Below are 26660 nucleotides of genomic sequence, written 5' to 3'. Positions count from 1 at the left end.
TTCCCTCCAAACCTTGACAACCAACAAATACCCGAGTCTCTATGTCCACCTTTTCAACAATTGATTGATTGCTCAGTCAAAATCAATATAAACCCTTTCCATTATCTTCCTCATTTCCCCATTAAACCCTAACCCTCTACTCCGATTGTTCTCTGAAGGGGAAAAAGATCAACCCAAGTTTATGAATTAAGCACTACGAAGTTCAAAAACCCGATCTTTCTCCAATTTGATCGATCGGGTTATAGTTTTTTGTTTAGAAAGATGTCAAAATTGTATGGAGGAGATTTCAATCAGAAAATAGATTATGTGTTCAAGGCGGTGCTGATCGGAGATTCTGCAGTTGGAAAATCGCAGTTATTGGCACGGTTTTCGAGGAATGAGTTTAGTCTGGATTCAAAGGCAACCATCGGTGTTGAGTTCCAGACGAGGACGTTAGAAATCGATCATAAGACTATTAAGGCTCAGATTTGGGATACTGCTGGTCAGGAGAGGTAGTTTGAACTTCTTCTTCTTTAGCCCCTTTTCTGAATTTTGTTTCTTCTTTTCGTTTATCGAGATTTATTTATAGTGATCATGATCCAGTGTTTCTATGTTTATTCTGTAAGATCTGGTAATATCTCATGGTGATTGTGATTTAGTCCGAGTTGTGGAGTTTGCTTGGTTAATTTGTGTTTGGTACATATGGTGATGCAGTTTTTTGGCTGATATGTGCTTTTGATCATATGGGTATCTGATTTGTTATACAACGACTAACACTCGTTAGAAAAATAATAGTAGGAAATATAATTGAAGAAGAAGATGGCTTTGAGGCGTGTAATCACTTTCTTTCAAGAGATATTGCCCATATACATATTGGGGTAAATACAAACAATTCTCTTCAAGGATACAACACAACCCTTTGTTTATACATGCAGATTTTTCTTCGGCTACTTCTAGATAGTCTTTATATTTATAGAACTTAAGGGATGACTCTTCTTTCATGAACATATGTGTCTTTTCATAAGAGTCATATTCTTTGATGAACATATGACTTTTCATAAAGATCACGTTCTTTCATGAACAAATGACTTTTCACAACAGTCATGTTCTTTCACGAACAAATGCGTCTATTCAATTTAATACCTCTATATATTACAAAATATCCAACAATCCCCCACTAGTTTGTAATAATTACTCTCTTATAATAGATTTGAACTTTTCGTTAGTGCAAGTACTTTAAAGTTCTGACGAAGTAATTGGTATCTTAAAAGATTTGAACCACAACTCCAAGTGTCAAAACCGAAAATATCACACACATAATATTATTTGTAGTTTAGAAACCCCAGTATTTGCTTTAGCACGTTTATGGCCATGTGCTCATCCCGATTTCATGAATATTTACAAGACCAATCCTCTAGATCTTGCTTGAAGCGGCACCACTTTAATATACATATAGGTGAAATTAGGTACTATGTCCCTGTAGACATTTACTAATTTCATTAAGAATTAATTCAACCTCCATGTAACAGTCTGTACTATGGAGTTTATCACTATGCCCCTATTATTTCAAGCATTTAACAACACCTCAACTTCTCACATAACAGTATTTAGTAAACTTGAATCAAGACTCTAAAATGAAAACTCGTGCTTTAGCAACACAAAGTAACTTGTTATTACCCGTTGAACTTGTATTATTAGAGTGTATACTAACTCAAAGCTGGGTTCCCATTACTTGTGTTTAGTTTAAGTATTTTAGCCTTATTCATTCACACATTTATTATACCGCATCTTTTGAAACTAAATTTTACAAGATTAATATAAATTAAACAAATCTTTCACATAGGCATATCAAAGAACATGACTCTTCATAACATGACTCTTATGAAGAGTCATATGTTCATGAAAGAACGTGACTCTTATGAAGAGTCATCTCTTAAGATCTATAACTCTCTAAAAATAACCTATAAAAAATCTGCATGAATAAACGAAGGGCTTTGTTGTATACTTGAAGAGAATTGTTTGTATTTACCCCAATATGTCTATGGGCAATATCTCTTTAAAGAAAGTGATTACACGCCTCAAAGCCATCTTCTTCTTCAATTATATTTCCTACTATTATTTTTCTAACAACTTTAATAAGAGATTTCTAAGGTGATTGCTTATTTATCACTATGAGAAGAGATTATTCTTAAGTGATGGATCTTAATTGCGTTTTATGGATTTATTTTACATTGATCACAACTTACTCAATAGTCTCTTACTGGGTATGTTGTTGTTGATCAACCAAATGGTGATCACAACTTACTCAATAGTCTATAGGATTGAGGTTGGTAGCTGCCACTAACAGTAGTATGTAATAGTTTTCCCGTGTTTCTTAAGACTGCCCTTATATGTATTAATTGTAAACAATAGAGGTGGGTTACCACGTAGCATTCGTGATATTTGAAATGTGAGTGAATGAGTGTTTCATCACCTTGGTTCCTTAGAAGTGGTAATGTTACGCCCTTTTCAAGAAAAAGCTGAAACTTTGGAAATGTTATGACTTAACTGTAGAGTTTATAGAATTTGACTAGATGAGCCTTAACCTCAAGATCTTTAGTTTGAATAAGCACAAGTCGTCTAGGGAGTTGCTGTATGAAATGCAAAAGGGCCAGGTAGTTTGGAGACTTAAAGAAGTAGGGTGAGTATGGGTATCTTTAAAAAGTAGAAATACAAGAAATCTCAATGGGGAATTTTCTTTTGCCTGCCTCAAGCTTGGGAATTGGGACCCCATTTTGTCCCATTTGCTTCTCTTATACATTGGGCAATGAAGTGCACCTTAGGCAAGCCTTTGGCGACAATGTTTTCTAGCTAACATTAACCTGGAAGCAAAATGTGACTAGGGAAACAAAATTCATTTCTTTGATGAACCTGCGATGTGGACTTGGGGGTACTTGGACGGTGATAGGTTAGGTCTCTCAACAAGCAACATCCTTTTAAATTGTAAAGGGTTGTCGGCTTAAAACTAATCTAATTTGCCTCATATTCACCGTTATTGATTGTTTATTATCTTTTTCTTACTCATGTTTCATCACCCATAGTCTGAATTACCTTCCTAGTTGCTTTTTCTTTTGACTTTAGTAAGTAAATAATTTCATTGATTAAACTGCACCAAACTGGTGCTTCTATATACATCTAGTACACACAATGCCTTTAAATCTTCCAAATGTAGGGTACTGAGAGAATCTAGTAAATTTTTCGTGTCATGTACATTTTTCAATTTACACCATAATTCCAAAAAGTGCCAAAGGTTCCATTCCCCTGCTCTGCTCATCCTCCTTTTCCTTCTGAATACCCAACTTAGTAATGAATCTCTAACAATTGTCGGCATTACTTATTCAAAACTAAAAACCTGTCCAACTTGTGCTACACAAGAGTGCACAACCTGAAAGTGTAGTAGCAAGTGATTCACATTGTTCTACAACTTCTTTTCTTTTTTGATAACCGAGAAATCTCAAGCATCAGTGGCGAATGGTTCGGAACTTGGTGGATAACAGATTTTCCGACCTCTTACAGTCTTACTCGTGAAACACCAAATAGGACATAAAAATATGCAATTTTACTTTACATTTGACATTGTTTAAGAAGAAAAATGATTTTATTACTTGAGAGTCGAGACTTTTATTAAGTGTCAATTAAATTAAACTGTTTTGCCTTTTGTTTGAAATTTTGGTGAAATTTCTTGAAAGAAAGAGTTTGAAGTGGTAATGGGAAAAAACCAAGATGAAGAAGGAGAAAGGGACGACATTCTGGTTGATTTCCTTTTCGAATCAATAAGGGGAAGGTTTGGTAAATAAAATACAGTGATGAGGATATTTTTGTCCCGAAAAAATAGTTTCCTGCTTCTGCTTATTGGAAAAGGCTACAATTTATAACTTCTTCCAAATTGTTTATGCTACTGCTCAAAATCACTTTTTCTGTTTTGGTCAACACCTCAAATCTCCAAAAAGAAAAAAAAAATGTGATTTTTTAACTTCCCAAAAGGAGAATTAGGCTATGTATTTTATTTTTCTTTAGACTTGTTCATTTTGTATTTTGTCAAGTTCTTACCATTTCCTTTGCTTATTCTTTTTTCTGCCCTGGTTTTCAATTTAGACTTCAGAAGTTTCTTTAAAAGATAGCTATTAGTGAATTTCTTTTCCAACCACAGAGTGGGCAGGTGCTTGAGCTACCTTAAACCTTTCATGAACTCCCAGGGAACTCCTTCCCTGATTTATAAGTTTAGGTTTGCAAGTCTGGTTCACCTATCAAAAAAGAAACCCACTATAAGTCAGGTAGGTGGACTATAGCTAAATAAAATCCATGCTGGCGGTGAATGATTACTCTGTATTAAATGAATAACAGACTTAGGCCGGCTTTGATTATGGAGAGAATGACAGTTGCAACTTCTATTTCCTTTTTTAGTTTTAGGAGTGTTGGATAGCTGCAGCCTGCAGATATAATTATCAGTACTCTATGTCACCTCGAAGGGAGAATGTATTGCGCATCATTTTATGTGCCTTGAGGAGGGACTGTGAATCATGGCATCTGGTGTAGACTGTCTAACATCAGTCAATGTTTTTTTTGGAATAGTAAAACCAATGAAATATTATCATGAGCAAATATGTGGAAGTTATTATCTCCACGAGACTAATCACGTGCAATGAACACCAGAATGCTTAAGAAGTTTAGTCCTGTGTGAAGGTTTATATTTTACATGTGGGGAATGAGTACCCTCCCAAGAAACAAAAGAAAGTAAATCGAATTTCAATATGCAGTCAAGATTTTAAAGTTCAATATAATTTCAATCTAATTTGAATCATGAAAATAGAGAGTTGAACTGAATGTATTTAATAGTTATGGTTGCTGCACTTATTTTATCTGGATTACTACATATGCCTTGTGGTGTTTTTTCCCGTTTCTGGTATGGCCCCTCACAGGAAGGTAGAAAGAGTTACTAAAGAAAGAACAGTGATTTCCTCTAAAAGATAGTTGACAAATTTGACCTAGTCCAGTAATTATTGATCCAGTGGAACACACTGGTTGAGTCATGTTGGCTCAAGTAATTTTGTTAGTCTAAATCAGATGTAGAATCAAATAAATGTGCTTTATCATGCATAATTATGCTTGTCTATTATCATGCAGTTATGTTGTTCTAAATGTGCCAAACCATTCTGGACGTCTTAGCTGTTTTGGTTCAATATGGCTATATGTGACATTACCATGATCATATGTGATTATACTTGTGCTTGCTCAAAAAATGTCTGCTTCCTTCCTGATAATCCCTGTGGCCTTTTGGGACTAAAATCTTATATATGGGGTGTGGCTCCAGATATAGGGCAGTGACAAGTGCGTACTACCGAGGTGCTGTTGGAGCAATGCTGGTCTATGACATCACCAAACGTCAATCTTTTGATCATATCGCCAGGTGGTTGGAGGAACTACGGGGCCATGTTGATAAGAACATTGTCATCATGCTTGTAGGCAACAAGACCGACTTGGGTAGTCTTCGTGCTGTACCTACTGAGGATGCGAAAGAGTTTGCTGAGAAAGAGAACCTGTTCTTTATTGAAACATCGGCCCTAGAAGCAACAAATGTGGATACAGCTTTTGTTAATGTCTTGACGGAGATATATAGGGTTGTCAGCAAGAAATCCCTTGTTGCCAACGAGGCAGAATCCGCCGCTGGGAGTTCAGCTCTCCTCAGGGGAAAGGAAATTGTTGTTCCTGGCCAAGGACCTGTACCAAGTGGGAGCTCATACAGCTGTTGCAGATCATCATAGGAGTCGGTCAAAGTGGTTCTCAAAGTTGTATATGTTTTTACCTGTATCAGATTTTAATTCCATGCACGTCTATCAAATGCAAATTTGAGTGCTACAACTACATGATGCTACATTGGTATTCATCCACTTTCCTCTCTCTAATTTGCACTTTCGTCATAAGTGTAAAAAGAATTACAGTTCAAAACCATTAAATTTCAATCTTGGTCTTATGCTAAATGTGTATTTGACCATCCCAAAAAAGGAGTCTGACTAATCATCCTTCGTGACTGAAACTTTTATGAAGAACATTTTGCAACAAATCTTTATATGCTAGACTATTTTATATTTTTTTTGATGTTATTAAGTTTTTCTTCTTATAAGAACAAAAATCTAACCTGCAAGGGTATCCGAGTTGATTGAGCAGGTGACACCTTAAATGGGGGTTCTCGGTTCGGAACTCCTGACATGATTTCCTGGTCGTTAATGTAACACAATGAATTAAGAGTAATAGGAAGATATCTACTTCACACTTATTGTCTGTTAATGTATCATAATCTGTTTGATAGATACCCAAATGAACCACATTTTGTTGATATGTCAAGAATCAATCCCTACTTTGATTTATTGGAATAGAAGAAACTACTAGACTACTGAATTTTCTTCCACACGTACATATTAGTATCATCTTTTTCATTTGCCAACCACCAATTATCCAATATTTAGTTTCCCAGTTCTTGAATGCAGAGGAGTTTTCAAAATTTTAATTTTATGAGTTAAGAAAATCCTAGAAGGGGTGCCTTGGAGTAACCGGTAAAGTTGTTGTCATGTGACGAGGAGGTCATGAGTTCAAGTTTTAGAAACAACTGTTGAATATTGTTTGTGGAGCTGGACACAATCGATTTCTCACAAATTGAATATTATTATTGCAAAGTAAGAACCCGCTTCGGTCTTACAATTTTTATTACAATTTTTACAGAACCACCTTTATTTATAGGTGGTGATGGAAGAATCTAGCTAAGGGTTTTGCTATACTATATTCTAGAATGTTCTTCTAACTACCTATTTCTAGAACATCTCTAGACTTTCTAATACTCACCCTAGAGCTAGAATACTTATCCTAGAGATCTTCCTTTATTTCATTATAACTCTTGAATATTCTAGATTCTTCTTTGAAATGTCTTGGATATTAATTTAATTGGTGATGATTTCTTAACATGGTATACAATTGGCCCTTGTGGTTGGGCCCTTCCCCGGACCCCTGCGCTGCTGCGCATAGCACGAAAGCTTTAGTGCAATGGATTTCCCTTTTAGTATAGAAAATCTTGAACTCATAGCTTATTTGATTTTCTGACATATTATTTATACCTGTTTAGCATGTTTCCGACATATATATATAATGTTTGAGTCGAAGCTACTAAATTCGATTGAACATGTAGTTTTGCCTCTGGTTGAATGAAAACAAGTATTATCCTTCATTCCTTCAAAAGTAAATGGTACAATTATTTTCTCATTCCACCTATGAACCCACATGATTTTCATGTATGTATCAATATTCATCCACACATATTGCCCTATTCAATAAGGTATTTCTTGAATCCACAAACTTTTCATTAAACTTGTGCAATAAATACATAAACAAAATAGCCCCCTAACTTGACATTTGTATATTTCAACAAAATGAGATCAAATAATTAGCCCCCTTACATGTAAAAATACTAGTTGCATCATCATAAGCATAACTATAAGCATCTCTACAACTATTCTTGAAATATTGTGAGTACTCTGTAGGCTTACATGTGCTGGGATTGTTGAATTCCCCAGTGCAACAATACTCTGGTTTATTAAAAGCAAAACATGCACTTTTACATGCAACAGTTGTACCATCATATGTTTTCACTTGTAATTCTTGAGGACATTGTAAGTTTATGTCTGAAGAACATTGTATATTTGAACAATTTCCAGATCCACCTGAAGGGTAAACTGATATTGGAATATTGAAACCATCAACAAAGCTAACATCATAGAAATCCATTGGACTATCAAGTGTGAACTCTGCTAGTGAGGCTGGTGGAGTGCCACCAGCACCATTGCATTGGAGTACTCCGCCGCAGTCTGCTGTGGCACATGTCCCTTTACCTGCAGTGGCGTATGCAGAATTTAGAGTAATTAGATAACATCAGTCTATTGTTACAATTCAACTTTTAGGACATGAAAGAAGATTTTTTTAATGAAAAGACGAAAACGTCACATAGTAAGGATATTATGGGTAAAAAAAGAATTATGTACAATATACTACTCCCTCCAACCACTTGTACATGTCCAATTTAAACTTTGCATGCCCCTTATTTTATTAGCCTTCTTTCTATTTCAACATCAACTTCGTTAGCTAACTATATGATCCTCACCATCTTTGACGACCTCTTAGGAGGATTATGTTGGGCCAACCCCCAAGTTTTTTTTCTAATAGATCTTGATCCACAATTACATTAAAGTTCCCCTACTAGCCACACGAAGTTAATACAAGTCAAGAAACAACAATATATATGAGTATTTAGCCACAAACCCACGTTTAGTCTTAGGTCTTGAAAAATAATTTGAGAAATAACTAACAAAAATGTTGAGAGTATAAAGCATGAAAAAAATATTTTTTTTCTTTTGATATGCTAAAAGTGACCAGTAAAAGTACCACGTCCTGACACAACTGACGTACTCGTGTTTAATTACCTGAGGTGTCAAATTGGCAGTGGGTTCGTGCCCAGAAGCGACCTGACCAACCAGTAGGTGCATTGATTTCTGTAGTCTCATATGGTTGCAATTCCAAACCTCCATTAATTAGTAGGGGATGACCTGCTCCTGATAAACTTCCTGGCCATATTGTCACATTACAATTGTTTTTCAATGTGAAAACTGCACAATCTCCACCTGTATATAACAATATAATATTGTTATTATAGACCACATATAATATAGCATAACATGAAAATTAATTTCATATAAAGTATGACTAATGATGATGGTTGTAGAGAGGTTTGATGATCTACTCACCAATGAAAAAGAGAAGTTGAAGGATGAGAACCAGTTGGAAATGTGATTCCATATTGATGATTATTAACTATTTTGAGTTGAAGATATTTGGGTGTTGAAATTGATGGTGTATATATAAGTTTGAGTGATAAATTGAACTTAGAAGTTGTATATATAAATGAGTTTGAAAAGAAGATTAACTTCACATGCCTAGATAGAATTTTTTAATTTTTTTGGTAAAATCATGCAAAAGTAGAAGAAATAGAATGTGATTGATTTTGTGATTTTGTCTACGTAAATGAAATGAATGGTTGATTTTATTTTCACCAATTAATTTATATCAAGTGTATTGTTACAATTTCTTTTTATAGTTAAAAATGATTGAATTTCTTAAAAGATCAATTGAATTGTTGGGATCTTTTTCCATGTTTATCTTCTTTCTTAAATGAGGTTATTAATTATATTACATTTTTTTAGGAGAATGATTTAGAGATAATTAAAAAGAAGAGAGTAAAAAATATTTTTTTAAATTGTTTTCCTTATATATTTTTCTTAAAAGATATGTCATATATCAATTCACTTAAATATTTTTTTTAAAAGATATGTCATATTTCAATTCACTTAATATAGACCAGAGTAAGTAATTAATTGAGAAAGTTATCACAAACACATTAATTAGCCTTTACATTTTCTAGTCTTTCCTTTTTTATTTTATTTAAAGGGATAATTACCTTTTTGAGGGCTTATATAAAATATTTACTACTTTCAAACATATTCTTTTATTTGTAGAGTACTTTAATATACCATATTTTAAAAATGTTTAGCATTTATAATCATTGTATTATGTGTTAAAAGTAAATTATATATGTACTATAAGTGTCTTAAATATATTAGACTTATTTTGGTAAAAAAATATATAGCTATAAATGATATATATCTTTTAAATATGATATATTTAGATAAGTTTTCCTTTTTAAATTCTCTTCGATTTTTTTTGAATGTGGTCCTGGAAATATTTCGAGGCTTTCAAATACAGCTTTTTCAAAATCACAGGATCACTCGATTTTGCATCAATTGCTGATAAAGTTAAAAAAAAATTTGGTGTGCTTTTATGAATATAGTGAAAAATGAAAATGTTCATGGTTATTTTTACTGTCTCACATATATTTTGATTGAATTTGTGAGGAAAAAAATAATAATATTTTAACATAAAAAATTTAAAAAACTCCCTATAATTTTTTTTCCATAATGTATGAATTATTTTTTATAAAGTAATCATGTCAATTTTTTAGAGTGTAATAACTAGAAATTCAATAATTAAGTTTATTTTTGTGGTGTTTGCCATACCTTTAGCCGTGGTGTTTGATACACGCATGGTATATAAAAACTATATTTATCAATTAAGAACTAACCTCAACAATTAATACAGTTTGATGATATTAATTAGATACACGTTGATATATAACTTTATGATAGGTTTGTATCTTATAAAATAAAAATAAATAAAAATGAAATCTAGTCATTCTTCTTCGCATGTTCATATGATATATAAGCATTTTGAGTTCAACCATCATTATTAATTACAACAGATAATCATTATTATCATTCACCATTATATATCGTCAACCACCATCACCAGTTACCACCATTATTAGCTATCACTATCATTCATCAAAACTATTAGTCTATGCCACCAACTATCACCATCAACCACTTACTAGCAACTACGTACTATCATCGCTAGCTACCACTCACAACACCACTATTAGCCAATTATATGATAGATATATTGATTGATACTTATTTTTGTTTTGTAATGCCTGATAAGCGCATAAATTTGAATAAATGTAATGACAGCAAAATGATAAATATTCACTAATTCCTTAGGAGTAATGTTTAATTACCATTTCAAAGCGACCATTTTGCATTACATAATACTAATGTTGGCCATTATTACCATAACAAGGATATTAAGACAAGCTAAATAAACTATTATAACAATTAAGTAAACACTTAATTTGATTTAGTACATATTTCTAATTGTTCAGAGTTGCTAAGCTCCCCTGCACATATTTATTGATCTAGACTTCTTCCTTCACCACACCTACTAGAATCAATCTAGTATTCCTACTTTCCAAATTCACCTGTAAAAGAGAAAGACAACAGATAATTTTTTAATAAAAACAAAAACAATTTACGAGCGTGAGAAGGAGAAATGAGAAGAAGATTACAAGGTATAGAATCGAATCCTCACCAATAAAGTGAAAGTTCTGATGGTCAATTAATTGTACTTATAAGCTTTTTCATAACAAAAACTTCATTGAGATAGTACAACGAAAGTCATTTAAAAAATATTTTCTATCATAAAGACAATTATTTCTTGTATTTGGTCACTAGAGAATATATTCTTTTATCAAAAGGGGAAAAATAACTTCCTTCACGAACACAAATCATTTTCTTTTACAAACTTTCAAAATTGTTCAAAATAGATATTCATTAATCGTCAAAACTAAATATTCAAAAATTTCATCGATCAAAATTACACTATCTTTTTTTTTTTAATTAATCCTTATACTAGTTATTTTTTCACTTGCCAACCAATTAATACCAAAAATATTTTCCAGAACAGTTTATAAGAGAGGAAAGAAATGAGATAATTAAAATAGAGGTCGATTTTTACATTGTTCAAAGTTGGCAGTGCACTTATCAGGAAGCTGTACGGCCATGCTTCGATCAACACCAGAAATAGGAGGGCCATTGATAAGAACACACAGACACGGCTGCCCTAAAGCCTTGATGGAAGCGCAGCACGCTTCGCTCGGTGGTACCGAACTGAACGGAACCACCGATGCCCTACAAGGTATCAGCTGAATCAACGCTGAAAAGAATGTGCTGCTACAAGGATGACCATTGCTTCCTTTCACCGCGATACTGTATGTTATTACAAATATGAGCATTACTAAAGTACGACTAGTCATCATGTTTTTGCTCATATTTTTAAAATTTTGGACTACTACACAATTTGGAGGAGTTTGTGGAAAATGGAGTGACACTTGAATTGTATATATAGGGAGTTAGTTGGGTTAATTTAATTGATGAGCTAACTAACTCTTTTACTAATATGATCATGATTTTTATGCTTGTAAATAAGTAGTTAAAATTCAATTCTCATGACTCACCTTCCTCATTTGAACTGGTTATGATAAGTGTTATTAGTGCTTTGCAAATAGTTAATTAAGTTGGAAAATAAGAATTATAAGTTCATCGGAAAACTAATGTAAGGTCAAGACTAACTAGAATGGCAGGATTATTTAGTCTGGCAATGAGTATTATTTAGTCTCGAGATCATTTTATTTCACTATCTTAATATGGAATAAAATAATCTCATGAGATATCTTGGTCTATTCCAAACGACTCCTTGGAGTTCAACCTATACATAATAAAATCCAAAAATTAAAATATACTAAACGTGTTAATACCATCAATCACAAATTTAATTCATCTTTCAATCCTACTTCCGATTTAACCATAGTCAAAATAACATAAATTTACTGAGTTTATGCCAATAAATAGTCTCTTACATATATAGTCATGGATTCAAGAAATTAGTAATTTTAATTTATGAAAATTAAAAGATCCATTACAGTAAGGTTCATGATTTAGATGTAAAATAAAGGTAAAAAAACCCATTATTTAACTCTTTTTGGAAATTATTTTTTAACGGTTTCAACAAATTATTCACAAAATAACACCATGTTTATCAAGTTAAATAACCCACCTAATCTTGTGTGGTACAAAACAAAAGAAAACAATTACGGACTAATTAAATTTGATATCCACGTGGCGACTACGCATTTGTTACTTTAGTATTACTTAGATCGACATCCGGGTAATCATCTCTTCTCCAATCTCCATCGTTAACACAAAATCAAAATCAACAGTCTAGATTGACTCTCAATGCCAAAAATTTAAACACTTCTCCAAATTTTCAACCTTCCCGCCTTTCTCTCTGTATAAATCCTCCATTACCCATTCATCCATGTTCACCATTGAAACAGAACTCGAGTTTTCTTCAGTAAAAATCAAAATGGCCCGTACCAAGCAAACTGCCCGCAAATCCACTGGTGGAAAGGCTCCAAGGAAGCAACTAGCCACTAAGGCTGCAAGAAAGTCAGCTCCGGCTACCGGAGGAGTGAAGAAGCCTCACCGTTTCAGGCCAGGAACTGTGGCTTTAAGGGAAATCAGGAAGTACCAGAAGTCTACTGAGTTGTTGATCAGGAAGCTTCCATTTCAGAGGCTCGTGAGGGAAATTGCTCAGGATTTCAAAACAGATCTGAGGTTCCAGAGCAGTGCTGTGGCTGCTCTACAAGAGGCTGCTGAGGCTTACCTCGTTGGTCTCTTTGAAGATACCAATCTTTGTGCAATCCACGCCAAGAGGGTCACTATCATGCCCAAGGATATTCAGCTTGCTAGGAGGATCCGCGGAGAAAGGGCTTAAGAAGAAACTTTTAATGGTTAAAGTGAATTAGGGTTTATCTGCTAGGCTTAGTGGTGTAAATCCTAATAGATAGTTTTAGTTGAAGTAGGTGTAAACTGCTGGTTTACCAGTTTCTGGATCTGATTAATGAAAATTTGTACTTTTTTTAAAAATCTAAGATCTTTCCCTTACATCTGTACTGATGATTCAAAATTTCCAATGATTAATGATTGAAGTAATACATAGTATTTGATGACTTGGCTTATATTAAAAGGTGATTAAATGGAAATATTAAATTGCAACAGCACCAATATTGCAGCTGCACCAATCTCAGCTATGGCTTTTTGGTGCCATATTCTTTGAGCTTTCAGCAATTTATCTTTTCCTTGGTCTAGTTCACTGCTTGCTGTTGCCATGTACTTTGGGGACGAATAAATGCATCTAGATCCCAAAATACTATGCTAGATCTAGCGTGTACAAGCTTCCGAGTTGTATATTTTGTTGACCAAAAGTCATTATATTTGATGCACACAAGTTTAACACTTTTGTGGCCTTATAATCCTATTATGATGTGGAAGTATGCTAAAGTATACTTGGCTAACCAGATTACTAGAGATTTTTGAAATTGACCTGAAACTCTATTTGTGGATATCAATGTCTTCTGAACAGCTGGTATGCCCTAAAAGAGTTGTAAATTGAGATGTTTTTCTGTATTTTCAAGATTGGAACTTCTAAACTTAGGTATGTCAGCAGATGGTGAGGCCACTCAAATACAATCCTGATTGCATACCAGGTTTAGGCAAACATTTGTTTGTGAGATGTCTACCGTTAACACCAAATCTATATAATCCAACAGCTGTTATACACTTCCAATTTCACTGCCTACTTCACTCATATACAATCTCTCAAATTCACCACTAATGGACAATTAAAGCTTTTCTCAATCTACCAATTTTTTTCTTCCTTTTAGCATTCAATTGACATGGCTTGTACCAAGCAAACTGCCCGCAAATCCACTGGAGGAAAGGCTCCAAGGAAGCAGCTAGCCACAAAGGCTGCAAAGAAAGTCAGCTCCTGCCACTGGAGGAGTGAAGAAGCCTAGCTGGTTCATGCCAGGAACTGTGGCTCTTGGAGAAATCAGGAAGTACCAAAAGTCTACTGAGTAAATCAGGGAGCTCCCATTTCAGATGCTAGTGAGGGAAATTACTCAGGATTTTAAAACAGATCTGAGGTTTCAGAGCAGTGCTGTGGCTGCTCTACAAGAGGCTGCTGAGGCCTACCTAGTTGGGCTTTTCGAAGATACCAATCTTTGTGCAATCCATGCCAAGAGGATCACTATTATGCCCAAGGATATTCAGCTTGCTAGGAGGATTCGTGGAGAAAGGGCTTAGGAATCTTTGTTGAATGTTAGGATTGGCTATGTAAATCAAATGACTTTTTTCAATCAAAGTATATGTAAACTTCTGGTTTAGTACTATTCTGAAGTCTGATTAATGAAATATGTAGTTCATTTTGTTTCAATTAAAGCTTCTGCGCATACTATGGTCTGGATTATATTTTACATTTCCTTCTTTATTGATTTCGCCTTTTGGTAGTGTAGAGTGTACGCCTTTCATAAATTTTCCTCTTCTGCACAAAGTTCATTTGTTAAATTATTTGTTGCCTTGTATGCTGCTATTGAGGGGAGAAGTATATGTATCATCAACGACTTATTATTAGTCCTCATTTATTAGCATTGTAATGGTAGAAACTCTGCAGATCCTTTGTACCTTTTTGAAATTGAATTTGATTTTGTTTTGTTAATCAAATTTGATTGTTTACAGATACAGTTAGTTGTAGGGGCTGGGTCGATGTTTAGTTTTCTTTCTAAAGTTATGAGGTTGAAGTGGTAGCTGTTTTGAAGAAGTTTACGTTTGATTTTAACTTCATGAAACATGATGCTGCAGATGTTACATTTAAACTAAGCCTGAGGTATTCTTTTTCAGATTTCATCTCCTGCGAACACAGAGATGACAAATTTAGACCACAAAGTTGACAGTAAATATCCTTGCTATGTTGAATCAGAAACGTTCAGCCTATGCATTTACTTACTTAGCCTTGTTTATTACTTCTCTCATTCTAACTTGAGATGAACTAATCTACTTTCAGATATCTTGTCTCCTGCAAGTCTTTCTAAATTGAATTTGAACTTAGAGCTGATTGAGTTTGTGAATATGTGACTATAAAGAGGGATGCGTTGGTTACTAGTTACAGTCTTAAGATCAGAAATCCCTTTCTAATTGTTTGTTGCTTAAATAGGTCATCAATTTTCTGAAGAGATAGAAAGAGTGCAGCCTACAAATTTTTTTACTATGCTGAATGATATTGATATTATGCCAAAAGAAAAGAAGTGATGGAACCAGTTAACTTAATCCATCAGGATAAGTAGTGTTACAGTAATATACTTGCTATAAATCTTCAAAATTCGCCAGACCTGAACATCTATATGTATGCATTTACAAGATTTGTAAATTGAGTGGCTTTCTGTATATTCAAGATGGGAACTTTTAAACTCAGGCAGGTTAGCAGACAGTGAGACCAGAGACTCAAATACCATTGGCTTAGAAAGTCAGTCTGCGGCATCACCATGTTACAAGCTATGTGTTCCCGTTATCAGTTGTCCGAAACTGAGTTGATTTGGGTTTGTTATCCAAATGCAACTGTATAGGTTTTAAGTGATAGTGTATACTATTAGTTGCAGGGGGTGGGCTGATGTTTATTCTTTTACCAATAGCATTACAGGTGGAGCTTGGATGCAATTGAAGTGGTAGCAATCGTAAAGGATTTTCTGTTTCACTTTAGCTTCAGCCAAAATGAGCTGTGGCAGGGCAACTGGTTATGTTTTAAATGGAGCGAGATGGTCTATTTCGAGGCATCTAATATCTAGCTCATCTAAGCAATTTGACTGGGTTTACCTGCAACAAATAGCGGTACAGAGTTTTAAAACTTACTTTCATTTATTAGAATCTCCTTCTGATATTGCTACTTTACTACTGCTGCCAAATAACTAAAATACAGAACAAAAGATCGTTTATTCATCTATGACTTCAGTTTCTTCTTATAATCATTCAATATTTCTTTAGCACATCTTGAACAATAACAGTTGTTTGGCACAAATAAGAAACATCTTTATTATCAACTTAACCTTGAGACAACAATCTTTTTTCAAGCTCATGAGATCATCCTCGGGTCAGAATTTTACTCGATTCCAATGGTTGATGACTTTTTGTGCCAGCGATAGAGTAAGAATTTAGGCATGAATACTGCTATTAGGAGAACAGCGGAGGCATTCTAATTCATTGCAGATCTGGAAACAAACCAGACTATAGGAAAATGAGGCTGAGGTGTTCTGCTGCTCTTAAGAATCTCTACTCTTATTAATTCAACATTGACAATAAAAATCCTTGCCATTGGATTTACATACTCCTCATAAGGTAATTTTAGTTTTGTTGTCATGCAAAATAAGTCTTGTTTATTACTTCTCTCATTTCTTATTTTAAATGAACCGATCTACTTCCAGATGTCTTATCTCCTGCAAGTCTTTCTATATTAAATTTGAACTTAGAGCTGATTGAGTTTGTGAATGTATGACTATGAAAAGGGGATGTGTTAGTTAGTAGTTACAGTCTTACAGATTAGAGAGCCCCTTTACTTAATAATTATTTCTCTCTTAAATAGGTGATCGATTTTCTGTAGAGAAAAGTGTAATCAGTTTGTTGGCGATGTTTTAAGTAATCATGTGGCTCGACTAGCCAAGAGAAAACGTAGAGCCAGGACATAGGTAATCATGTCCTTCGAGCTGTTTTTATGAATGTAACTTCTCTATTTCAAAGTAAAAGATCATTCATACATACAAAAAATGAAGCGAAGGCTGATACTCTCCAAAATAACAAGACAAAAAAGTAAGAACAAAAATTCTGGTGAGAAATTTACAACAACTCGAATCATCATAATCTCAAAACCTTTTCCTATTCCAACAGCACTTGGGAGCAGGAGGGTCATTAGCAGATTTAGGCATTTGATGAAAGTCTACCACTACAATCCGTCTCTTGGCTTCCCTTTGATCTGCTAACCTTTGTTCAAACTTCCTCTTGCTTGATTCAAATTTCTTCTTCATATCACTGTCGCTTTGTGTTTCTTTTTGCATTGGTCTTGCAACTGAAGAGCTTTGTGATGTTTTCTGCATTGGTCTTGTACTTGAACTGCAATTGCTTTGTTTTGGATGGGGAGGAGGAGCAACTTCTACATTCATCTTCATCAATGGCTGCAGCATGCTCTTTGTTGAACCAGTGGTGCACTCTTTTCTCCTGCATTGGGTAGGGGTCTTTTGTGCTCCTTCTTCTCTCTTCTTTTCTGTGTGATGATCACTCTCCATCTTCTTGAAACCTTTGTGGCTCTGCTTGTCTCTGTCAAGGTGCTTCTCGAAAGATAAATCAGAAAGAAGTCTTACACGAGGAGGAGCAACTTGTACTAGTTTGGTGGACTCGTTCATCCTCTTTCTTGATGGCATAGTAGTACTATTATGGGACTGTGGTGTTCCTTGTTTATCCAATTGTTGAACCAAGTCAGTTTTCTTCAACTCCGTTCTGGTTTCTGTTATTGCATTGCAATTGTTCTGTTTCTCTGCAGCAGCAACTTGTACAGACTTGCGGATGACTATTCTAATCTTCGTCACCAAGGGTTTGTTGCTTTCTGCAGTTTTTTGTTGTGTTCCTAACCCATCCTCTTCTTCTTTCTCAGGCTCTTCAATGCTGGTCACGTCATCTTGATCACCAACATTGTCCTCGATAACCTCTTCTTCTTCTTCTTCTTCATCATCATCATCATCATCAGTTGATGTTATCGAGGGATTCATCAGGAACTTGATTATCCTGGCTTTGCGCTTTTCAAACTGTGGCTGATACTTGAATGCACCAACATGCAGAGCTAATTCGATCAAGTTGAAAATATCATCAGGCTGCTCCTCGATCTTGTAACAACTCATGAAAACTCTTTCAATATCCATTCTTCTCACACTCACTCGAACAACAACAACAATTATGAAAGGAAAAAAAAGTAATTTGTTAAAAGTGTAATAAGAAACTTTAACTCATCAAACCCCTCTAATAAGATTTTTTGGAAACTTTTTTTCACATCTTTTAGGACTAGGAGTGCTACAAAATTATCCTTTTCAATAATTTCATTTTTGAATTGTACGATTTTTAGAAATTTTTTCCCTTTTTCCAATATTGTTTAGGACTTCCAACAAATTTACTAAATTATTTTTTCCTTTTCCTATATTGTTTAGGACTGCCGTTTATTTATTTTTTCTTTTTCCTATATGTTTTTAGGAACAAGGGCGGCTCACTCTAAAGCCCAAACCCCCCAAATTCAGATCTGCTGAAGTAATAGCACACTTGGAAGGATCAAAGTACCCTAAATAGGATATTAAAAAAAAATTGTCCATTTATTGTTACTATATAAATTAAAATTAGCATATGCACATCGAAATATCGAATTGAAGTTTGATAAAATCGAACTAAAAAATCAAAGTAAACTACAATAGAATGGACAAAATATACTGCAAATATCTAAATTGTCTTGTTATCCAATACTCTATCTCTTTTGACACCTAAAGTTTAGAGTCTAAACACGAAGAGAGGGTGTCCAAAATTCTAAACATATCAATACGAAGTAAAATCTGACTTTTATGTATAGGGTAGTTTTTCAATGAACAACCGTAGCTCCGCTCCTATGAATATTAACTACATACAAATAAAATATAAGTGTACACATTTTCAATTTGTTCTTCGAATTTCAATTGTGGATAACATTTAAATCCATAAGAAATTAAAATTATATAAAAGTAAAAGATAATCAAAATATACTATCCAAATAAATATAGGGAATGAATATAAGTTAATTAATTATTTGACTCCAATAATTTTGAATTTTATTGAGATGAAACAACGCAAAGCACACTATTATTTATGCTAATTACATGTTGAAATAACAATTTTACTTTATTTGCCAAAATAATTATCTTGGGTATATGTATCTCCGGAATAGGCGAGTAAAATTAGGTGTAATTTATTCCAAATATGTTGTATTCAAGCGTGATTCACATTTATATGAGATATAGATGTATTATGAGATATATTTACTCTTTCGCTCGCCTCTCTCCCTGTGTATCTGTATTTCAGAATCCATTTGAGTTTTACAAATTTTGTGTATATGTATATCTAGTATCAATTTCTTGAATATGTGTATCCATAATTAGTTTCATCTCGTATATATGATATCAATTTCACCAGTGTATCTTGTATAAAGTGTTTTCATGCATAAATACATGTATGTGATACTAAAGATACATATATCTAGTGTTAAAGTACGTCCTGATACATTCATCAGTGTATCTGTACATTACATTGATTGTTATTGATCGGGAGTCAATAAATATAACATGAATATTTGTTTGTAGTTTTCCCTTTTTATTAATGGTCAAACTTTGTTGGACTGTCAATTTAATTGAGCTACAAATGATGAGGTCAGTAAATTGGCATCGCGTGTGAAATAGTGTGGCACGTCAAGTCTATTGAAGGAGCTAATATTATTATGTCATATATCAAAAGGGCATAGCATGCCTGCCTCGTCAAATTAAAATCAATGAAAATGCACGACGTGTATAAATGACATGTTTATGCCAATCAACTATGACTATGTCAATTCAATATAATTGACCAAAAGAAATTGTCCTTATCACAATTTTTTCAGCCTATAACTATAAATAAGACTCTCATAATTCAGGAAAAAATAAAAAATTGTGATATATCTCGTGCACTTTAAGAAAATGCATAAATAGAATATTCAACAAAATAATGCACTCTAAAGACCACGATTACTTGATTCTTGATGTTGATGATGAAGATGAAGTAATCAAGAAAAAATATCTGAGAAAAAAAGATAAAGTGACATAGAAACACACCAGATTACTTTGCCTACAAATCAGAAACCAACTGTACAAGTTGCTCCTCATAAAAAATAACTTCTTTCAGATTGCTCACTACAAAAACAAAGCGATTGTCGTGCAATTACAAAACCAATTGAGAGAATAGCACAAAGCTTTGCAATTGTGAGATTAGTGCAAAAAGAAACATAAAGTATCAAAAACATAGAGATGAAGTTTGAATCAACCAAGAGGAAATTTGAGGAAAGGATGACAGAGCAAAGGGAAGTCAAGAGAGGGACTATAATGGTGGACTTTCACGATATGCCTAAACATGCTAATGACTCTCGTTCTCTCAGAAGACACTATTGGGATAGAAAGAGATTTTGATTATCTCATAATTCAATCTATTGTAAATTTTACATCAGAATCTTCTTCTTTTTTCGTCTAATAAATTATGGACAGTAGTAGCATGACTACTATTTTTAATTTGATCATGGTTTTCTATATGCAAATGATCTCAATGATTAAATTATAATTTAATATAGTTGCAATTTCCCTAAATAATGTTATATTCATGCTTTAAAGTTATGTTATATACAATTCAAAATTTTATTATTGCCTGAATAGCCACAAAGTTACTCTATTCCGTTTTAGATATACTAGTTATTCAGAAGATATCAATAGCATTTCAAGTCAATTGAAAGCTTGTGAGATTTTTTAAAATCTTGATAGACAACTAGGAAATTATTGGCAAGAAAATTGATATTTGGGTCGGTTATTAGCCCAAAATTAAAATCAAATCAATTTAATTTGTTTTTAAATTATTAAAATCAAATCTGATTTAATATACATTTATCTATTTGATTGTTATCGATTTGGTTTGATTATTAAACATACATGAAAATAAAATCAAAAGACAAGGTGGGGAAGGAGAATAAAATAACGTTCATGTTCAAAATATTTTTTGTTTAGAATACTTTTTGCTTGGAGCTTTTTTGCTTCATAAATAAATATTATAAATAAATCTTGATGAAAATATTTATAAGATGTTTAAAATTATTCATAAAAAATAATATATATGATGTATATTACTATAAGAAATAATAATATGGAATAGCTCGTATGTGAGTTTTTATCTATAACATTATGTGACTATCTATTCATATTGCACCGGAAAGCCTCCTAACACATTAGGAGTAAAACTCTTTCTAAAAAACAAATTCAGTCCATTTGCTTCTAAGCTCATTTTGATATTGTACTAGTTCTAAATTAGTTTTTAGATCACTTGATTGACTAAATAATGAGATGTCAAATCATTCACATAGACAAACAATATTTGCAAATGCCACTTAAAGTGCATGTAAACTTCTATGTTCAATGTTCTTGATCACTTGACCTGCATTGACTTTGTGACACATTACCAACCACCAACCTATGCTAGGATTTCAAACACAGAATAGAAGAATAATATTATCATGTCTGGTATCTTTCTTCTTGATACAAATTGATGGAGTAGATTGGTAAGTACTCTTTTTAGTTCATATGTTTCTCGTATAATTATCACTGTCATAAATTTTGTAGAGAAAAGAATGAATAAATATTTTTTTCACATTCAACCATGAGAGGCACAACTGAACTATAGAAACTATAACAATTTTTGTGAACAAACACTTTGTCCGTTCATTTTTTATATAACTTTATTCCATAATTAAGAAAAAGGGTGTAAAGGGAAAGTAAATCTTATTTCCACTATTGATGCAATAGAAGCTCTTTATAATGCAATATCAAATGGTGAAGACATTCCCGCTTCATGCCTTCGCGCTTGTACTCCAAATTAGTAGCTCAATTCGAATGAGTGGGTGAATTGAATTCCAAGCCTTCGCGCTTGTTTAGGACTCCTCGCTGTTCATGTAACTCTAGGAAGGAATAAATGCATCCAAAGGAGGGGAATTTTGGATAAGAGTAAAGTTGGTGTCGTATGATTAGGAGCTCTCAAGTTTAAGATGTGAAAATCGTCTTTCGTAAAATAAAATTGCGTATAATAACGTATTGTGGTTCGGGGTAGGACCAGTGCACAGTGATAGCCGTTTATAATGATTTTCTTCTTCAATTTAGCCTCTAGCAAAATAAGTTGTGGTGCTACAACTATTGTAGTTTATACCAAGGGAGATGATATATTTGAGACGTCTTATATTATTAATTTGTTTGCCTATGATTTTTTGTTTTTTTTCACTTTACTTGAAAATCAACGGCTGGCGGTGAAAATAATAAATACAATTTTAGTTGTATTTGAAAATTCATTTTTTTCACTTTCACTATATTTTTCTTTTCCAAATTTGTTGTATTTATAAAATAAGAAAAAATAACCATATTTGAATTATATTTCATGTTTGTTTAAGGAAAAGTACATTCCAATAACCAAATATTATTTGCAAACTATAATCAAACGCAACTTTATTTTCAACTCTAACTTCAAAATTTTCCAACTTATGTATAAACCATATTATTTTATTTTTTTTAAAAATGATTAAACACAACTCTAATTTCAACTTTAAAAATTCTAAAAATAATAATTTTCTTTTGTTTTTATGGTCAAATCCCCTTCTTCTCTTTTTGCATTTTCTATATTAGGACGGACTAAATCTCAATTCGCTTTTGGAAAATTGTATAGCTCTTTCTAACCAACTCAGTTCATTTGCTCTCACTTAAGCTCATTTTGATATTGTACTTTACTTTCTAACCAACTCAGTACTTTACTGGTCACTTGATTGACTAAATAGTGAGATGTCAAATCATTTACATGTACATACACATTATTTGCAAATGCCACTAAAAGTGTCTGTCAACTTCTATACTTACTATTTGTTAAAAAAACATAGAATTGGTGATGAGTCATTTTCCCACTCAACAATTGAGAATATTCAATGTTATTCATCACTTGAAACTGTATTGACTTAAGGTAACATTTGGAGCCACATACTTATCATCTTGTCTGCTATCTCTTCTCCCTCTGCTAGTTTTTGGTAACCTAGAAGAAGAGCTGTTCCATCAGAGTAAGTAAGTTTTCATCTTAAGCTTCTATCTATATCCTTTTGTTACGGATTAGAGTTGTGGTGCAGAGATAACTACTCCCTCATTTTTAATAAAAAGGTCTTCAGTTTAAGTTTTTTAATACGGAGTCGCCTTTGTTAGAGAGTATTTTATTCCAACGTGGGACTTTACCGAACAAAAATAATATATCGTTTTGTTGAGTCAAACTCTGGCAGAAGACAGCCAAAGTAAGTTTAGTTATTTGTTTAATAAGGAGTTCCCAAAATTTCCAGAGAAGTTCCTTGTAATTTGACCTAATTACTTGTGTTTGCTAAAACTTTCTGAGTAATTGTTCTGAAATTTCTAGTCTAGTCTGTCCAAGGTCTTCAGCTTCAGTGACTAAATCAGGGGACCACAATATAGAATATTCCCAGATTGACTTGTTTTTGTTTTGAGTTTTGCCTCTTCATAAGAATTTACCAGGAAGATGGGGCTGTTCTTATTTTCATTACAAAAAGAGATGAACAGAGACACTTGTGAAGATCAGGTAGAGATGGCAGACTGTGCTGTCGTTTTCTTACTTGACAAACTCACAAACTTATTAGCGGAAGAAGCAATATTGCTTCAGGGAGTGAAGCATGATATCCAGTATATCAAAGATGAATTGGAGAGAATGATAGCCTTTCTTGGTGTGGCTGATGCTTTCGAAGAGGGAGATGCTGAGGTCAAAGTCTGGGTTAGGCAAGTGAGAGATGTCGCTAATGACATTGAGGATGTTCTTGATGAGTCCATGCTCTTGTCGTATGATCATCACTACCGTGGATCTTGTTGTTTCATTGCTAAATTGGTTTTCTCAATCAGAAAAATCAAATTCCGCCATAAACTTGGCATTGAAATCCAAGCCATCAAATCAAGAGTTGACAATATTGCAATGGGACATCATAGGTACCGTTACAAATTTTATGTCCCGGAGCAAGGTTCAAATTCTAACCATGCCTACGATACTGCAAATGATCGCAGAGGTGATGCATTATTGTTAGAAGAAGCTGAGCTTGTGGGCATTGAAAATCCCACACAGCAGCTAATCGGTTGGCTCGTGGAGGATGATCCTAGACTTAAAGTGGTTTCGGTGGTGGGGATGGGAGGTTCAGGAAAGACCACCCTGGTTAAGAAAGTGTACGAGGATGCAGCAGTCAAGAAAAACTTCAATAGCCTTGCTTGGATAACAGTTTCCAAGTCCTTCAAGGTTGAGGAAGTTTTGAAAGATATGATTCAACAGCTCTATGATGAAGTGAAGCAGCCAGCACCTGAAGGTCTAAACACCATGAGTAGTAACAGGCTAAAAACAATAGCAAAAGTATTCCTCCAATCGAGAACGTATGTGCTAGTTTTTGATGATGTCTGGACCATTCATGCTTGGGAAGCTATCAGACATGCATTGCCTGATGTAAATAATGGAAGTCGTGTTATCCTCACAACACGTCTTTTGGATGTGGCTTCCTTCTGTAGCATAGAGACCAATGGCTATGTTTATGAGGTGAAACCCTTGTCTACTGAAGAGTCATGGATTCTTTTCTGCCAAAAGGCATTTCATGGTTATTCATGCCCTTCACACTTGGAGAGCATTTCAAGGAACATCTTGAAAAAATGTGGTGGACTGCCGCTGGCTGTTGTGGCCGTTGGTGGGGTTTTGGCTACAAAGAACAGGAACAACATTAGGGAATGGGGAATGCTTAATCACAGCCTTGGCCCTGAACTGGATAGCAATGACAAATTTGAGAGTATGAGAATAGTTTTGTTACTCAGTTTCAATGATCTCCCCTACTATCTTAAGCCATGTTTCCTGTATTTGAGCATTTATCCTGAGGATCATCTAATTGAGCGCAATACACTGATCTACCGGTGGATAACGGAAGGATTTGTAAAACAAAAAGAACGGAGGACAGTTGAAGACGTTGCAGACAGCTATCTCAATGAGCTCATCAACAGAAGCTTAATCCATCCAGTGCAGTACAATGATGACGGTAGCATGAAATTGGGTAGGATTCATGATTTATACCGCGAGCTTATTCTATCAAAATCAAGAGATGATAACTTTACTGCAACAGTGGATGAGCATAATAAATTGTGGCCTGAAAAAACTCGACGGCTGTCAATGCATGGCATGTTGGGCAACCTACAAGTGAAAAGGTCAGTCACTAAACTTCGCTCTTTGCTTACATTTGGTGTAGCAGATCCACAGTCCTTGTCTTGCATAAGTCAAGTGCTTGGTAGCTCCCGGATGCTAAGAGTTTTAGATTTGAGAGGAGCTCCTCTAAATATGATTCCAGAGACGGTCTTCCAATTGTTTCACTTAAAGTATTTAAGCTTGAGGAATACCAATGTGAAAGTGCTTCCAAGATCCATTAGAAAACTCAAACAGCTAGAAATATTAGATCTGAAGCAGACATATGTCACTGAGTTGCCTGTGGAGATTTTAAAACTTCAAAATCTCCGTCACCTTTTAGTCTATAGCCACGTATCCTATTCGTATCTTCCTTACAATTGTTCACCAGGTTTTAAGGCTTTCCGAGGAATTGGAGCTTTGAGAGCCTTGCAGAAACTTGTGTATATTGAAGCAACCCCTGGCAGTGGCATACTTAGAGAAGTAGGAATGTTGGGTGAACTGAGACGACTTTGTATTCTGAAGTTGAGAAAAGAAGATGGGAGGACTGTGTGCTCATCAATTCAAAAGCTCCGCAAGCTTGAGTCTTTAAATCTTAAATCAGTGGAAGAGCATGAGATCCTTGATCTTTCTTATCTGTCGTCTCCTCCTCCTCTTCTTCAGCGCCTGTATTTGACAGGACACATTGTTAAGTTGCCTGCGTGGATTCAAGATCTTAATTCCTTGGTCAAAATTTACTTCAGGTGGACTCATTTAACAGAAGATCCACTGAAATATCTCCAAGATTTGCCCAATCTTGTCCATCTTGAATTTCTTGTAGGATACACAGGAAAGGAACTCTACTTTGAGCAAGGGAAATTTCAAAGGCTTAAGCTTTTAAATTTGGACAAGCTGGAAGGACTAAGCCAGGTGACAATCGGCGAAGGTGCAGTACCTCATCTTGAGAAGCTGGTTATCCAGAGATGTGCTTTGCTTGAAACTGTGCCAACTGGAATCGAGTACCTCCTAAATCTGAAGGTTCTTGAATTCTTTGACATGCCTGATGAATTTATCATGACATTGCGTCCAGAAAAACTAGGTGCTGATGCTTGGAAAGTTTCACATATCCGTGAAGTATTCTATACATATTGGAGGGACGGTTGTTGGATGGTACATTCACTAAAGGAAAAGGAGAAAATTCAGATTTCTGATCAGTCTGGAGCTGTCACTAGGACCTATGGAAGGCGAAATTCCCTCTAG

The 26660-nt window shown here is 34.2% G+C and overlaps 5 protein-coding genes and 1 pseudogene across 5 annotated transcripts; 4 read left to right on the top strand and 2 right to left on the bottom strand.

Moving 5' to 3' along the window:
* On the top strand, positions 1 to 5978 carry LOC125833658 (ras-related protein RGP1). The gene is made up of 2 exons (XM_049512827.1): positions 1 to 491; positions 5330 to 5978. The coding sequence occupies exons 1-2, from the start codon at positions 262 to 264 to the stop codon at positions 5778 to 5780; spliced, it is 681 nt and encodes a 226-aa protein (XP_049368784.1). The 5' UTR covers positions 1 to 261; the 3' UTR covers positions 5781 to 5978.
* Positions 5979 to 7428: 1450 nt separating this feature from the next.
* LOC125833657 (pathogenesis-related thaumatin-like protein 3.5) lies at positions 7429 to 8866 on the bottom strand. Its single transcript, XM_049512826.1, has 3 exons — positions 8805 to 8866; positions 8484 to 8681; positions 7429 to 7895 (listed from the first exon to the last, which is right to left on the bottom strand). The coding sequence occupies exons 1-3, from the start codon at positions 8854 to 8856 to the stop codon at positions 7429 to 7431; spliced, it is 717 nt and encodes a 238-aa protein (XP_049368783.1). The 5' UTR covers positions 8857 to 8866.
* Positions 8867 to 10592: 1726 nt separating this feature from the next.
* Positions 10593 to 11792, bottom strand: LOC125833665 (protein M7). The gene is made up of 2 exons (XM_049512834.1): positions 11464 to 11792; positions 10593 to 10927 (listed from the first exon to the last, which is right to left on the bottom strand). Exons 1-2 carry the CDS (start codon positions 11774 to 11776, stop codon positions 10911 to 10913), a joined length of 330 nt encoding a protein of 109 aa, XP_049368791.1. The 5' UTR covers positions 11777 to 11792; the 3' UTR covers positions 10593 to 10910.
* A 1042-nt stretch (positions 11793 to 12834) lies between these two features.
* On the top strand, positions 12835 to 13417 carry LOC125833662 (histone H3.2). Its single transcript, XM_049512832.1, has one exon. It carries the CDS (start codon positions 12871 to 12873, stop codon positions 13279 to 13281), a length of 411 nt encoding a protein of 136 aa, XP_049368789.1. The 5' UTR covers positions 12835 to 12870; the 3' UTR covers positions 13282 to 13417.
* Positions 13418 to 14242: 825 nt separating this feature from the next.
* Positions 14243 to 14725, top strand: LOC125833664 (histone H3.2-like; annotated as a pseudogene).
* Positions 14726 to 23744: 9019 nt separating this feature from the next.
* On the top strand, positions 23745 to 26660 carry LOC125833573 (disease resistance protein RPM1-like). Its single transcript, XM_049512730.1, has one exon. It carries the CDS (start codon positions 23745 to 23747, stop codon positions 26658 to 26660), a length of 2916 nt encoding a protein of 971 aa, XP_049368687.1.

Source organism: Solanum verrucosum, unplaced genomic scaffold, assembly GCF_900185275.1.
Source record: "Solanum verrucosum unplaced genomic scaffold, falcon-dt-bn FXZP01000307.1, whole genome shotgun sequence".
In the NCBI taxonomy this organism is placed as follows: Eukaryota; Viridiplantae; Streptophyta; class Magnoliopsida; order Solanales; family Solanaceae; genus Solanum; species Solanum verrucosum.
Note: the sequence above shows the minus strand (reverse complement) of the source record. Positions and strands in the feature narration are given on the sequence as shown.

Excerpts from the sequence above, each read along its gene's own strand:
- LOC125833573 (XM_049512730.1), top strand. The coding sequence starts at position 23,745 with ATGGGGCTGTTCTTATTTTCATTACAAAAAGAGATGAACAGAGACACT.
- LOC125833658 (XM_049512827.1), top strand. The coding sequence starts at position 262 with ATGTCAAAATTGTATGGAGGAGATTTCAATCAGAAAATAGATTATGTG. Across the intron at positions 492-5,329 it reads GATACTGCTGGTCAGGAGAG|ATATAGGGCAGTGACAAGTG; the intron begins GTAGTTTGAACT and ends GTGTGGCTCCAG.
- LOC125833657 (XM_049512826.1), bottom strand. The coding sequence starts at position 8,856 with ATGGAATCACATTTCCAACTGGTTCTCATCCTTCAACTTCTCTTTTTC. Across the intron at positions 8,682-8,804 it reads TCAACTTCTCTTTTTCATTG|GTGGAGATTGTGCAGTTTTC; the intron begins GTGAGTAGATCA and ends TGTTATATACAG. Across the intron at positions 7,896-8,483 it reads CTGCCAATTTGACACCTCAG|GTAAAGGGACATGTGCCACA; the intron begins GTAATTAAACAC and ends ACGCCACTGCAG.
- LOC125833665 (XM_049512834.1), bottom strand. The coding sequence starts at position 11,776 with ATGAGCAAAAACATGATGACTAGTCGTACTTTAGTAATGCTCATATTT.
- LOC125833662 (XM_049512832.1), top strand. The coding sequence starts at position 12,871 with ATGGCCCGTACCAAGCAAACTGCCCGCAAATCCACTGGTGGAAAGGCT.